At 45.6% G+C, this 15,486-nt stretch overlaps 1 protein-coding gene across 1 annotated transcript in view; it reads left to right on the top strand.

Annotated features, from left to right (window-relative positions):
- Positions 1–15,486, top strand: part of agrn (agrin) — a 315,332-nt gene that overhangs the window by 259,449 nt on the left and 40,397 nt on the right. The window contains exons 18-20 of the mRNA XM_080470074.1: positions 3,874–4,329; positions 7,286–7,411; positions 11,244–11,371. Coding sequence (XP_080326200.1) covers positions 3,874–4,329; positions 7,286–7,411; positions 11,244–11,371 — 710 coding nt within the window. The remainder of the gene's footprint in view (positions 1–3,873; positions 4,330–7,285; positions 7,412–11,243; positions 11,372–15,486) is intronic.

The following is a 15,486-nucleotide window of genomic DNA, read 5'->3' as shown; positions in this document are numbered from 1 at the left end:
CGTTCACCTCATTGCTTGGTGGGCACAGGCCAAATACCGAGACACAAGTCCCTTTCCTTCATTGCCCCGGAGTGGTCCTCATCGGACCCTCAAAGTAGGACATCCCCACAGGAGGCGGGGGACTGTTGACACGCTCTGTGTTAAAATGCAGGTACACAGATTAAAAATAAAAATATGCTCAGCGAGAGATCGGCAAGGCTTTGATAAGTCCCCAAACATCTGGTAATTACAAATTCAGTGCCGTGGGTTACTGGGAAAGAAGAAGCCAAATCCAGTCGAGTTTCACATTCCTCTGTTGCCTGGCAATAGAGATGTGGGTTGTATGTAATCCCTCACCTAGCATTGCCGCACACCGAAGGCAGGACGACGCCTCACAGCGGACTCTTTTCTCTATCAAACCCTCAGGGGAGCGACAGACGAGGCGAGCGCTCGGGCCCTCCGACAGCCACAGAGGATCTTTTAATTTCTTCTCCCGGATGCGGCCGCACCACGGGTAGCTGTTCTGCAGCGCCTGTCGGCTCGGGGGTTAGATCTCGAGCTCATTTCACGTGTGGCTGGGTGCGAATTAGCATTTGCTCTGCCTCCGCCCCTCTCCACGATGCAGCCTCGCCCGCGCCCCCCCCCCACTCCCTCCATCCCTGCTGTTTACACGCAGCGCTTCCAGACGCCCGGCTCTCAGCACTGTGGCATGCTAATGCTCACCGAGCTGCATTGTGGCCTGACAAGAGAGCAGAGCCAAAGGGCTTTCGGTAAATGAGTGAATATTGATCTTTTAGAACGCCATTGATCTGTTGCAACTTTTTATTACACCACAGAGTGCGACTGCTGCCGCGCAGCCCGCCGCTAATGGGGCAGGCTAAGAGAGAAATCACAAGCCTGCAGAAAAAGGTCCTCAAATCTTTTCTGCTGGTGACAGAGAACTTGTATTGAACTGTGATGTTACCCAGCTCCCTCCGAAAGACTGATAGCAGCAACAGAGTCACAGGGAGTTCCCCTGGCTGCTTGGCTTCAATCCAGCAAAAAAAATGAAGCAATAACTTGTGAGAAGAATTAAAAACCGAATGTATGAAAGCCAGAATTGCAGCGAGTTGAGAAAGAAATCTAGTAAAAGGGGTTTATGGAAAAACATATTCAGATTTAAAGTGAAAAAAAAAAATGCACTGAAAGGCTCAGATGAAGTTGTAGATATCAGTTTTGCCTACCAGTCGACACATGCTTGTGTGGTAGTGATGCAAGGAGGTCTCTCCGTGATTGAACTCATTATATATTTACATTTTAATCATTTTACAACCAGTTTGTTTTGTAAAAGATACCTATATGCAATAATCGTATATCACACCAAAATAATACATCTTTCTTTTAATATACAGTCTCCCCTGGTGGTGCATCAGGTTGAGTCTTGGCCTTGAGGTTGGGAGACTCTGGTTTGAGTCCCGGGTTTGAATCCTACTCTAAATCGCCAATTAGACTATTTTCTGTCAATTAGAAGTGTTGGCAATGATTGCATGAATGACAGCACCATCGATGTGACTTTAAAATGGCACTCGAGAGCACTTTGTTTTCACCCCTTTCCACACTGTCCACTGGTGAAATGACATTTCCACCCATGTTACAGAACAGCACCCAGCACCAGAGGGTGGGCATTTGTACCAACGAGCAAATCCTGGCACTGAGCAAAAATGGCCACCATGTTGGCAGTGACCTGCCTCTCCCATATGGCGTAATCACCTGTAGGTTTGCAGCAAATTGGCACCGGATGCCAGCATATGGCACGGGCAGCCCCCTCAGTCTGCACGTTAGTCAGGGCTCTGCTGCCTCCACCGTCCCTCCTCCATGTCCTGCAATTTCCCCTCATTATTCAATCCCTCATTCTGTTTGCCTTGCCACATACTCCCACTGCTGCTACTGCTTTGTTAACCTCTTTTTTTTCACAATCTGATTTACACCCTTCTCCTCTGAGGCAGTCTGTCCCTATCATTTCTTCTCTGTGGGTTCCCCTCGTCTTTTCCTCTCTGGTCTCCTGTAATCCAGATTCCTCCTCCTCCTCCTTGCTGAGGCCGACTGACACCACAAACAATCTTAATAACCACCTTTCAACAATAACTACACAGCTGAGGCAAGCTAAGATGACAATGATTTTTCCCCCTTGATCTGCACCGTAACATAAATGTCCGCTGTTGCGGTGAGAGGGTAGGGAGAGAAAAAAAAAAAAAAACAGCGGAGAAAAGCAAATGGGCTGTTAAATATGATTAAGAGACGCATCAACCGAACAGACTGTGCCGCCCGTCTTTTTTCGCCCTTTCAAATCCTCTCCTTACTTATCCCATGTCACAGAGCTAGAGATACACACAAATACAAACACACAGGCAGCGCCGCGCGGGGGCCCTTTTGCTGAGGAGCCAGACGCTCGACGCTGAGCTTGGCACCTGACTGACAGGTGTAGCCAAGAGGAAAGCCGACGCACGCCACCATTCTTGGTGATAGCATCGGTGCTCTGTGTACACTCAGCTCCCAATCTCTCCCCATATATATATATAAATATACACACCAAATCTCCACCGAGCATTAAGCTGACACTCTGTGTGTCTCCCAGGCTTTCTGCCGTCTCAGTAGGTATCACATTTCACACCTCGGTGAATAATTGCCGATCAACTAGGCGATTATAGCGGTGTAATTAAGTCCTACACATAATGTTGGGCGAATCCTAATGAAGTGCAAATCTATGCTATATGTTTTTTTGGGGGGTGTTTTCAGGTTTTTTTTTTTAATCTCTTCTTCACTTCACCCTCTCGCTGACACAAATCTATACTCGTGGGACGGAAAGAAGTCAAGGGAGAAAGACAATATTGTCACGCCTGCTTGCCTCGGCTAAATCTGAAGTGCTCACTTACATAGCATCTCCCAGCCAGCCCACCCGTCACCCCCTCAAGAGATTTCGTCCCGTTTATCGCTCTTCTTATCGCCGACAGTTTGTCCTCTTGCACCAGAGCTTTTTGCATCGATAATGGTCGTCCTTCTTCAGGGAGGCTCTTCTTTCTCCCTGATTCAAAGCGATGTTTTCCACTCTCTGTGTGTGTGTTTGTTTGTGTGTCGACTGCAGTGTGTTTGTGGTGGCATTGACGGATGCTCGTGCTCTCTGCAAGCAGCAGTCTGCCGCCTTTGAAGCCAGAGTTAAAGCCGGCTTTTTTTGCCCCATTTCTATCAATCATTCATCACCGGAGGCACTGGCTGTTGGTGATTAAAGCTTTGCTACTGGAGGGCAGCATTTGAATATGGATATATAATTCATAGGCACTGGCACAGCATGCCGCACAAACTCTCAAGCGCGCTTCCTTCGCACACAAATATGTGCTGTACGAGCACAAACGCACTACACACAATGCACCGACACCAACTGGAGTAGTTTAACCATGTTGAGGAAACATAACTCATCTGCAGGCGGAACGTACTGTGGCGCATTGGAGTCTGAATGTCATCTAGGCGCTGCATTTTTCATATTCACTTTGAAGATCGGTGAAATAAAGATCGCTGACATCTCATCCATTGCGGGGTTTTTAATCTGAGGTTGCTTTAACAAACGGCAGCCCGTTTATGTCTGTGTGTGTTTCAATGTAAGTTCATAATGGCATTGTCGAGCATCAGTGAGATGGGTTAAATAATAACCAAAGACCATAATCATTTCAGGAATGCAGAGGTAAAAGCAAGTCACTGTCTGCAGGAGGGGGTAATAAACGCTAAGTGACTTTCTCCTGCTTTATTGGCAGATGATGTTTTTATTTCCAAGGTGCTGGAGTCAGGTGAAGCTAAATCAAACATTTCCATCTTTGCTCAGTCATTCATCCATTCCTTGCTTCCTCCCCTTCCCTCCACCAGAAACCATCACCGAGCCGGCTGACCGACCCACCCCCAACCCCCCCGCCACCACCCCCAGCTCAGCCAGCGCCGCCGCCATCACCACCACCACCGTCCCCTTGCATCCTAACATGGTGTTTGCCATGCCGCCGCCGAGGACATCCGAGACGGAGCCAGACGAGCAGCCCCCGGCCACCACCCCCTTAACCACCATCATCCACAACCACGTGCGCAACAGCCACCGCCACTCCATCCACACCCCGCGTCAACCCACCGCCACCAGCGCCACGTCCTCCTCCTCTTCACACAGGCGCCCCGCCCCCTCCGCCGCCGCCACCACCTCTTTCGAGGGCTCGGGCAGCGGCGAGCCGAGCGGGGACGACCAGGCCGAAGAAGAAGAAGAAGAAGAGGAGGAGCGAGAAGAGGAAGCTGGCAGCGGCGTCCCGACGGAGGCCAGTGGGGCAGAGGAGCCTGTCGGTAAATCCCTGCTCTTTCACTTCATTATCCATACAGCTCAGAAGGGGAACGAGGGGATGGGCTTAAGAAGGGGTTGGACAAATTAGCTCACATCATAACACATTCATGTCATCATCTGTTAATTGAAAATTAAAAATAGACACAGGCTTTATGTATTTGTATGCAAATTGCTTTTGAGAAGACAAATGTCAGAGGCAGGCAGGCAGGCAGGGAAGAGAAATTCTTTGTAAACAGACACTGTTAGTGTCATTTACATTTTTCGGAAGATGTATATCTCTATTTCAGGTAGCAAAGAATGTTTTTGCACGGTTCACTGTTGCTGCATCACCCATGCTTTCTTTCCTCCCATTCCACCTGCGCGCTCGCTCTCAGCGGCTAGCAAAAAACAAACCAAGCCTCTGTAAAATACACTCTGGGCAGGCCAGATAGATGAAACTGTTGGCCCGCATCTGGGGATCCGCGGAGCCTGACTTGACAGGCTGATGTGAACCGGGAGGCTGAGATATGAGTGTGTGTGTGTGTGGACGCAGCGTACCTTGTCACACGACCGCTCTCAAATCTTTCTCGACATGCCCTCCTGACTGTAACAGCCTGCTGCGGTTAGCGGGCCTCCTCTCGGACAACAAGGGATGACTGAGACTTTTCAATCATACCTCTTTTCTTTATTATTTTTTATTTTCCTGATGTTGCCTTCCATCCATCCATCCATCCGGCCTGACAGCTTGCAGTAACAGGATGGGATTGATGGAACTGTGTGCCCCCAATGTGCTCTTCCTCGGCTCCTCCTCCTCTTTTTCCTCCTTCTTCCTGAGTTTTAGATTTATTCTCTTGTCAGAGGATGACCAGAGTGCTCGGTGACGCGAGGAGCATGTAGCGTTTCTGCAAAAGAGGCCCAGTGTCCTGCGACTGTGTGGGTCTGAATGAATGTGTGCAGAAGCTTCAATATGCTTTATATTGTGTGCAACACTAATAACACATGTGAAAGTATGAATGTCAACATTCTGATATTCAGCAACTAAAGTTTTAGACTTTTGGATTGGAGACTTCCCAGCTCGTAATAGCAATTTGACCCTCAGCTCTTTTTAAGTGTTGTTTGTTGATTTACGCTTAAAATTAACTAATACTTGGTTTTTATATCAGGATTAGTGACAAGGCAGTTAGTTGTGATTTTTTGGGGGGGTTATGTAACGTCCTTTTATTCTTTATGTAAAAGATTTTGTCACATATGTGGGTTTTTATTTGTCTATTTGGATATCAGTTATTGTGTGGGCTCAGTTTGACTGTTTGACATTTTGATGAAGTCAGAACAATTTCACCATTAGACCATTAAATAGCTGTTATTGCATATGTGGTGAACACAATAAGTCACATCCACATACACCAATGGAAAGGTGGTCTAGCTTAGTTTCTTGCTGAAGAGGTCTTCCACATATGGACAGGGCAAAATAGAGGATTGAACCACCAGATTTCCAATTGGATGATGATCCACTCTACCAACTGGGCCACAGCTGCCCCGAGCCACCCGGGCCAAAGAGTGTCATACGGGGAACCAGCAGGATCGTGCGGCAGGGGACCGGCAGCTTGGCACATTTGCTGTTATGGTCACAGGATCGGTTTTGTCCCAGTCAAGCTCTTCACAAGACTTCGCCGCAGGAGGGAAATGGTGCCACTTTTTTTGTGGCATTTATGATGCTTTCAGATTTGGTTTCAGGACAAATATGAATTTAGGTTTTGGGTTAAGCATTTTTCTTGTGATGGTCAGGGTTACACCTGGAGAATGAAATGGTAAATAAGAAAGTGTGACTGTGTCTGTGTGTGTGTCTTTAATCGTTTTTCTGATTTCGTTCAGTATATCCAATTCAAAGTGCACATATCACTGCCTCAGTGCATAAATGTTAGTAGGTCAAAGGTGTGTATTTGTATTTGAGTCCATGCTCCTTTGAAATTTGCACTGTCTGTGTGTGTATGTGTGTGTATGTGTGTGGATATTTGGCAGCTTCCATGGCTCCTACCAGCGTCACGTAGCAACTCCTTTGTTGTTGTGTGCTGCCCTGTTTTACCCCCTCCAGCAGTCTCCTCTTCAGCCGAGCATCTGTAAATCGGCGGACCACACACCAGCAGATGCCCCATAAAGCCCAGCCTCTCCCCTCTTTTCATCTCGGGACCCTTCCTCCTCCTCCTCCTCCTCTCTCGCATCCTTTGACCGCGAGTCCTTGAGCAGGACGTCCCTCGCCTCTGACGTCTTTACGACTTGTTTAGCCGCGAGCTGTTTGCCTCCACGATTATTTCTAATCTCTGTGCGACCATAAAACGCACTGCTTCAAACCAAGATGCCGCTCCCCTCCCGCCCCGACCCAGCGCCATCATTAGAGCATGGAGGCTCGCCACTGTTGCACTTTCATTCCTCAGATGGAGAAGGCCCGGCCACTTTTATGTCTTTTATGTCCCAAGATGTCTAGATATACAGTGACAGTAACACAAACACAGACTGTATTTTCTTTTTCTCTCCTGGGAACCCTTGAAGGTAACTGTCAGCCAATCAGCAGTGAGCAGTTATCGAACCCACTCACACACACACACACACACACACACGCGGCCCCCCTATCATTTAAAGTGCTCTGTGTGTGACATGACTGGCAACAGTGCCCATTAAGTGTTCTCTGCTGACAAAATGAGTTCCAGGTGTAAAATCATTTCCCATGAAAATGCTATATAATCTCTCCTGACAGATTAGCGACCAATCACTGGTCAGCAGACTGAAAAAACACAAGCATCTGGAGTAGCAAACAGAGAAGAAACAAAACAATAAAAGCTGTAGATCTTGACCTTGGAAACATTAACTGCTCCATGTAAATACAAAATAGCTCCCTTTTGGGTTTCCGAGATAAGCTGGCTGGAATTTATGAATTTTTTGTTGCTTCATGAATTATTATGAGCCCCTGTGTATCACCTCCAGGTCCCACAGTGGCCAGCACCACAGTGCCCACAGCAGAGGACAGGTCGTCCTGTGACAACAGCGAGTTCGGCTGCTGTCCTGATGGCAAGACGTCGTCCAGCACTCCAGAGGGCGTCAACTGCCCCGGTAAGTCAATCTGCCCCATCGGGAAACACTTTTTCTCCCTTGCATTCTGAGATCTTCTAGTTTGTTGACTCCCATGTCTTTGTCTGCTGTCCGTAACTACCTGCTCTGCCATCTCTTTCTTTCATTGGAGTTTTTGACATGGGGAAACTTGCTCAAGACATATTTCCTACCAGCGATGGAGATTTGATACCTCTTTCCTGTCTAGGCATTAAGTGAAGCTGGAACCGGGCGCCTATTAGCTCAGTTTAGCTTATTGTTGAAGTTGCAAGCAGTGAAAAGCAGCTAACACACGATCCACAAAAGTTTTAGTTTACTAGAGCCTTATTGCTGTGAAACTGATATATTTCGGATTGCATCACAGGTCTGAAGCAAAGACAAACACATAAATTTATATCCCTTTAGATCCTGATCGATCTTTCTCCCCTCTCTTGTATCCCTCATAGATAAATAGTTGCTGTGTCGCACCTTGTGTATGGAGATCCTACTGCTGTTTGATGCTACAGGTGGTTAATAATCTTTACAAAGAGGTGAAATAACAAACACCGCTTCAGCTACGAGCATTGGGACATAGTCCCGTCTTAATAATGTGCTCTTGGAAAAGAAAAACAAGAAAACAGTGCTCCCAATACTCTTATGGTGTCACAGATGTATCCCGGCACGTTGGCTCTTATCAGTGTACAGAAAACTGCTCCAATATGTTCATTTTAAAGAAGCTTATGTTTGTTTAATTTCCAGTGCTTTAATAATCTAATCACTCACCAGCTTCAGTAATGTTGAAAGTTCAGCTTTTCGGATTATAGGATGACATTTTCGAATATTATTTTTTTCTCAGAAAACCAATTTCCGCTTCCTATGGAGTTATCTTCTATAAATTCCACTTTTCTGTTTACCGTGCTTCATGTTTTATTGGCAGGTGTTTATGGATACGTCAAGCTATTTTTGTCAATGGATTAGAAGCCTGAGGATATCATCACATCGCTTCACCTTCATTTCTGGCTTTGTTTAGAATGAGCAGGATATTTTTCCATATCAAATGTTTACTTTTGAAGCAGTGGTATTGGGCCATCTGCCTTAAACAACCAGAACAGGTGGTGTGTTTTTTTAGAAAAAAATTTATGAATCATTCTCCTCATATGTAAATGATCTTATTGACAGGTGCCAGTGAATTTAAATGATAAACGAGGAAAGGAATAAAATACATGAACAGAAAACATGACCTTTATATTTCACATTTCTGGATTCACCAACTCTTCTCTCTCTGATATTAGTCATAACAGGCCAGTGAATATATTTTTCTTCAGTTCTCAATATGTTTGATCAAGGTCTAGTTTGATGGTGTTGCAGAGGCCCCGTGCTTTGCTTGATAAATAACCAGCGGAGTCTCTGTTCTTGCTTTTTCAGTCCACTTTCTCCACTTCTTTCTAATCTCCTATCTTTTATATTCACGCGCACACACAGACACACCACTCACACACACACTGGTGTCTTTGTCAGCCTGTGCCACTGTGCTGTATCTCCCTCTGGAGCTACTATATCTCACTCCTTTCACTCCCTCTACCCAGCCAGTCTCAATCCAGTCTTGCATCAGTTCATTTCTCTCTGGAGTTGAGCGGAGCGAAAGTCGAGCGAGTACCAGAGGCCGAGGAGCGCTGTTGTACCAATCAGTGCCTTCTGCCACCCTCGGTTCATAAAGATAAAGGGCTTCTCTCTCCCCTCTCTTCTCTCTGTCTCCATCCCTCAGTAGGGATCTGCTCTCTATTCGTTCTGGTACTCCTGACTGATTGTGAAAGGAGGGATTCTCTGCTTCTCCCAGGAGAGCTCTGGGTCACGACTTGAAAGGACCGATACCACAAATTAGTGCGTGGAGTTGCATTTCTGGCATGCTGAAGGTCCCAAAGCCTTTTCCAATAAACTTGGAGATTTTACCGCCACACAGTGTGCAGCATGATCTGAAAACATGCAGCCACCTTTGGCCTTCCACAACCCCCAACTATATTGCAATTTATTATTTCAGCTGAATTTACAGCCAAACAGATGAGAATTTGATGACATGGCCCTGAAATCTAGGGGCTGGTTTGTCTCTTTAAGAGGCTTGTTATAACAAATCTGCCAAAGCCTGTAAATATTTATCTGGACTAACAATGTCGGTACAAACCAGCGATCAATACTTCATTCAGCTCAAGTGTTGCCAATAAAAGCAGGCAGCGCGATGGGCTGATCAATACGCTGGATCTTTTTTCTTTTTTCCATGGCCCTGAGAAGGACTCGGGCCCATCTCCCGCTCATTAGATGTGAAATGAAACAAGGTCCCTCGTGCATCGGCCGTCTTCTGATTGTACCAACCATAGAAACAAAACAGGATAATTATTCCTTGTTCCGATTAATACATGCAGACAAATGTTAAATGGCTCAAGGTGGGAAGCTGTTGTTCCTCCTGCAGCCCGTGAAATAATTTGGCAGGATAATCTTACCAGTTTTCTATAACGTTACATTTAAACGCGGTAATATCATATTCACATGGCGGCACATGTAATAGCCAGCAAGTGCTCCTGTGAAAGTTAATGGCTCGCCGAGGTCCACATATTGTAAACTCTTCCATATGCCAGGGGAAGTCTGACAAATCCATTACATTTTACAGTTCACTAGTAGCCGATAGTCAAATAGCTCCATCCTTTCTTTTATCACTGTCTGTCTGTCTGTCTGTCTGTCTCTCGCTTTCTCTTTTATCATCCGTCGCGGCAGTGGGCTGGAAAATCACACTCTCTGATGTTTGTCTTCTTTGCAGATTAAAAATCAGATCCCTTTCAAGCTGTCGCCTTCTCTTTTCTTTCCCCGCGCTCCCTCCCCACTGGCCAAACCTCGCCCGTTTACCTCTGTTTTATTGCCGTTGTCACATCCGAATCGATGTGCGGCGCCCGTGTACGTACTGTAAAGACGAGATTAGAGGAGTGGGTGGGGGACGCTCCGTGCGTCGGTAGCGACTGCTCTCCTCTTCATGCAGTTTTAACGAGGCTGTGTCAGTCATTGGTCCGGCAGCATTAAGGAGACAATTACGACTATCTTTCACGATAATCATACAAGTGCTCTTCCCATTCTCCCTGCCGTTGCTCAGGCAGGGGCAGCCATGATTGATTTGGGCAATTTGTTCTGCTGATTACGAGCGGCGTGGAAGCCCGGCATCAGCGCCTCTGTTCGTCACCTACACACACACACGCACATACACATGCACACACACAAGCCCCTCCGACTTTGAACTTTATTTCTAGCCCGCTCCTCCCTGGCAGCCATACGAAGAAACTATACGGAGAGTTGATAGATGCTCGACGCCGTCACTCTCAAGGTCGCTCACTGACGTCGTCGCTCTGCTGAAGAAGGCACTTTTCAGGGAGGCTATGAGCTGTTTTGTCTTCAGTGTGTGTGTTGATTTCTTTCTTCATGTATTTCTGTGTCTGTCTGTCTGTCTGTCTGTCTAACTTCTTGTGTTTTTACCCAGCCCTCCATGCCTTGGCCAGCTTTTGGGACAAGTCTCGGTCTGGTAAAACTGGCCCATCCTTCCACCGTCCCCTTCCTTTTTCTCTCATCCTCCACCTCTTCCACCACCACCACCACCACCACTATCTCCACCGCCACCATGTTAGCCTCGAACGACCAAACTCCAGCTCCACTTTTTAAAGCACTCTCACTAACCTCCTCCTGTCAGGTGCACACAAACACACAATCCATCACTAACCCAAATCTGGCCTGTGTGAAGGCAACGGGAACTGAGCGATAGAGGGAGGCTTTACATTCACTGTTTTTCAATAGAACATCTTCCTTCCTGCTTTCTTTGCAGCCACCATGAGGTTCAGCGGGTTCCTGCATCTGGACCAGGTGGAGGGCCAGGAGATTTTCTACACGCCGGAGATGGAGGACCCCAAGTCCGAGCTGTTTGGAGAGACGGCCCGCAGCATTGAGAGTGCGGTAAGTGCTGCATTATGCGGTCTACGTTGACACAGGATACAAAGCAACAAGAACATTTCTTTCGCGAGTTCTACTTGTATGGAATGGACATAATAGACATTTCAGGATTTAAACCAATGGCCGAGCCAGAACTGCTAATGTGAATATTTGTGCGTGACTGATTCTTCCTATTTATACTGGGCACGACTTATACTTGAATATATCAGATACATTTCTTAAGTAGCAGAGATACCATTTATTTCCCCCTCACCTTTAATGGGTGTTTATTGCGGCAAAACAGTGATGTACACCACGAGTGTATTTTCCACTTTCTCCTGAATAGTGAACTGACGTTGAACTAACATATTGATGTACCTACTTGTATATTGAAGGAAAAACTGCCGCTGGCCGCTTGCTCGAAATTCTGACCTTGGTGGTTTTGACCACACGTTGGAGTTCAGGGGTAGCCATCATTGTGCCAGTGGGCGTCTGGTAGCCCCCCTTGACCTTGTGAGGAGCCTGATGGTCATGTTGTGAGAATAGTGCATAGAAAAAGGATGTGAAACACTAATTATTCAGGAATTTTATAACAAGCATTCATCCTTCGTATTACCCAGGAGCCTTTAAGTAGCCTTCAGATTCAAAAAGGGTGACGACCCTGCTCCAGGTGCTTTCACTGCACTCCACAATACACTTGACAATGTGCACACAAAACACTGTCAGTGCATTCACAGCATGAATCATAGTCCAATGCCCAAACATCCTAGATTTCACTCAGATCATCAAAAGTTTTATTGTCTTTACTTGATTTTGACTTTGACTTCGCTGTTATTTGTTTAGGTTTTAACCTCAGTGTGTGGCTGCTGACAAGAAAACACCAAAAAATCACTGTGAGATCAAACAAAGCTGAAAGGAAAATGAGTGATTCCAGTATTTAAGTTGCATCAATAGTGCTAAAGGTGGCCACTGACGCTACAGTGTACACAGTTCAATATGCCACTCCTACACCATGTGAGTACCCGCACGGCATGAAATTATCAGGTCACGTGACTTTAAATGAATGTCACTGCTGCGCAAAATGTATAAGCAGCCTTGCTTGCTCAGCTGTTCACCACCATTTGAATGAATTGAGGGAAAAAAAGCCACATGCTGTGTTTTTAGCTTCAAATTGCTAAGAAAAAAAACCCCAACCCTCAATTATGATTCTGCTTGAATGCAGCTGACTCAAGCAACAATTACCACTGTGCAGCCACTGGAAAAGGTAGATAGTCTTGCTGCATTTCTTTTTTTTTTTTTTCAAAAAACATTTTCATGTCAGGAGTGGAAAAGCTTCTCAAACAACACACAAAGCATTGCGACACAGTAAAAAGTCTTCAGCGAGAGCTAGACTAATCAAATTCTCTCAGCTCCTTCAGGCAGGTTTCACTGCACGTTTTACAGACTGACACCCCTGAAGCTGCTGAGTAATATTCTGCCACACTGAGCCAGAGTGATTTCTCCGGTCAGAGATCTGATAGAAAAATAACAATGATAAAAAATGTATTTGCCGGCCGCAGTCAGGTAGGAACATACATCATATCAGAGGGAGAAGACATCGCCTGAATGATATTTGATTTTTAATAAAGAGGGAATATTGGCAATCTGTGGCATCGGGTGGTCCATAGAAAGGAATATGTTCAGTAATTGAATGTCTTTTTTAACCCACATACATCAGAAGATAAAGGGATTCTTCATCCATCATTACAGTTCAATATGAGTTTAGCTTTTTGGATTACATAAATTGCATTTCCACAAACATAAACATTAAAATAAGGATTCAAATGAACCACATTATAATTTTCCTTTGCACGCACTGCTGTCTAATTAGGATTTTTCATCACATTTTTGACTGGGCTACTACAGAAAGCCTCCGCCTTTATGTTTAATAAGACAAGTATGAAGAAAATCAACAAGCTAACAGCTCTCTGCAGACTTGCTCAGACTCATTTTTCAGCTACTTGCCAAACACTTCACAGCATTCAAAAGCAGCTTCTCATGTGAGATTAATTAAGATTTTCCAGCTATTTGAAAAATTAAGTTTGCGCTCAGAATACGACTTGCATAAGTTTGGATGGACATGATTGCCGGTTAGCGAAGCGAAGCCCAGGCGGCCCCGAAGCCCGTGCAGAAATCACAGTTTGGCCCCGTTGGTTCCAAACCGGGTAGCATTTCTCTGCTGTCCGCCTTCGCTGTGGAGCTCAGACCTTTGAACAAACACGACTGTTGTTAAGCCAGAGCTTGCTTCTCTGATGAAAAAGGAACTTCAGTGTGTGTGTGTGTGTGTGTGTGTGTGTGTGTGTGTGTGTGTGTGTGTGTGTGTCTGTTTATACACAGGACACATGTACCAGCTGTTGAATCAGTGTCACCAGCCCCCACTGGGACTTAATCTGCTACCTCACAGTGATTTGTGTGTGTGTGTGTGTGTGTGTGTGTGTGTGTGGGTGTGTGTGTGTGTGTGTGTGCTCGTTAAAGCTCTCGGCGCCCGTGTCTCTGAAGCCTGGTGTGCCACTTGACAGCAACCACCCCCTCTTCATCTATCAGAACACACACTGAGCACATACGTATGTGCATGCAAGGATACACAAGCACACACATACACGTACACAAAAAGTGTGTATAACTTTGCGCGTTGCGCCCACTAAAAGAACCAGGCTGCAGTGTGCATCACTAACGACATGGCACCTGGCGTAATTAGGAGATGAATGAGGACATGTGAGAGGAAGAGGAGCAAGAAGAAAGATCGAGGGAGGGTTCAAAGTCAAGTTTGAAGTTTGTCCACAGTGATTTCCAGTCCGAAGCCAGCTTTTGGAGGATTTCATGTTTCTTCTTTCGCTATCACACCTCAACCCACCACATCAGAGCCACATGGAGAAAATAATCTTTTACTCACTCAATTCTCGAGCATAACAAAGTGCAGTGAATCATCGGTGTCAGTGCTCTGGTGTTCACCTCGTTGGTGTCACACGGCGCCGTGATTGACAGCGCAGTGAAAACAGACCACAAGAGTTCTATGTGAATGTCTCACTCAAAATAATAACTTTCTGTTTAAAAGCGTAATTTACTATGCTTTGCTTTGGTGAAATCCATGAGAGAGGGATTGGAAGAAGGTGATGCTCTCAGGGAACACAAGTAGCCAATCAAAGGGGGCTGTGGTAAAGTAGAATTGCCTCCCTATGGCTCTCGCCTGCAGATGAAGGAGCCATTCAACCTGCCAAAATCACTTATGCTTCCCTTCAATGCAGTAATCTACAACCTACCTTATATTCCTGAAGCAGGTCTACGTTTACACCTGCTCAGTTCGTTTCAACATCAACAAGCCTCGCAAGTCTCTATAGGCCAATTAAAAATGAACCACAGGCTGAATTCAGCCAATTCTACAATTTGTTTCACATATGGAACACACTTGAATGCAGTGTGTTTTGAATAAAGAATGTTTCCATTTTTTAAAAGGCAGAAAATGTTAGTACCGGTGATAAAAAAAAAAAATGGAAGGACAAGAGAGCTGTGATTTCCTCTAGTGTGTGGCCCTGCCCTCATTGAGGTTTTCTCAATAAACATGGAAGGACTCTTCATTTTTGTGTGGATTCTTGGTGGTTGGTTGAGTTACGAAACCTGTTTGATCAGCAAAGTCTCTCTCTCATTCTTCAAGAGAAGCTCAAGACCAAGCTCACTAAGGCAGTGGTGTCCATCACCTTTTAGTTCAGGTTCCACATGCAGCCCAATATCATCTTGAGTGGGTCGGACTGGTAAGATAGTGCCATAATAAACTATACATTTAAATTTCAAGGTTTTTCTTTGTTGTGTTGTCGACTATAGATGACGAACATGTCTATATTTTCACAAAATCTAACAATTACTGCCAAAAACAAGCTCAACATAAAGCCAATTGCAATAAAACCTTCTGGTGCACAATACAGGGAAATTTGCCCAAAACTTCTCCTGTAGTGGTTGGATTATGGATGTTTTTACAAACTCACCCTGACGGCATGAATTTGAGCCTAGTTTGATAGCGACCAGGTAGCTGGCTTTCATGACAGCATCACCGATATCTCAGCTCTGGTCTCCGTGTTGTGTCGTGTCCACTACTCTTAAGAAAT

Source organism: Lipophrys pholis (assembly GCF_963383615.2).
Source record: "Lipophrys pholis genome assembly, chromosome: 8".
NCBI classification, from domain to species: domain Eukaryota; kingdom Metazoa; phylum Chordata; class Actinopteri; order Blenniiformes; family Blenniidae; genus Lipophrys; species Lipophrys pholis.
The sequence above is the reverse complement of the archived record's forward strand: the minus strand, read 5'-3'. Positions and strand labels throughout refer to the sequence as shown.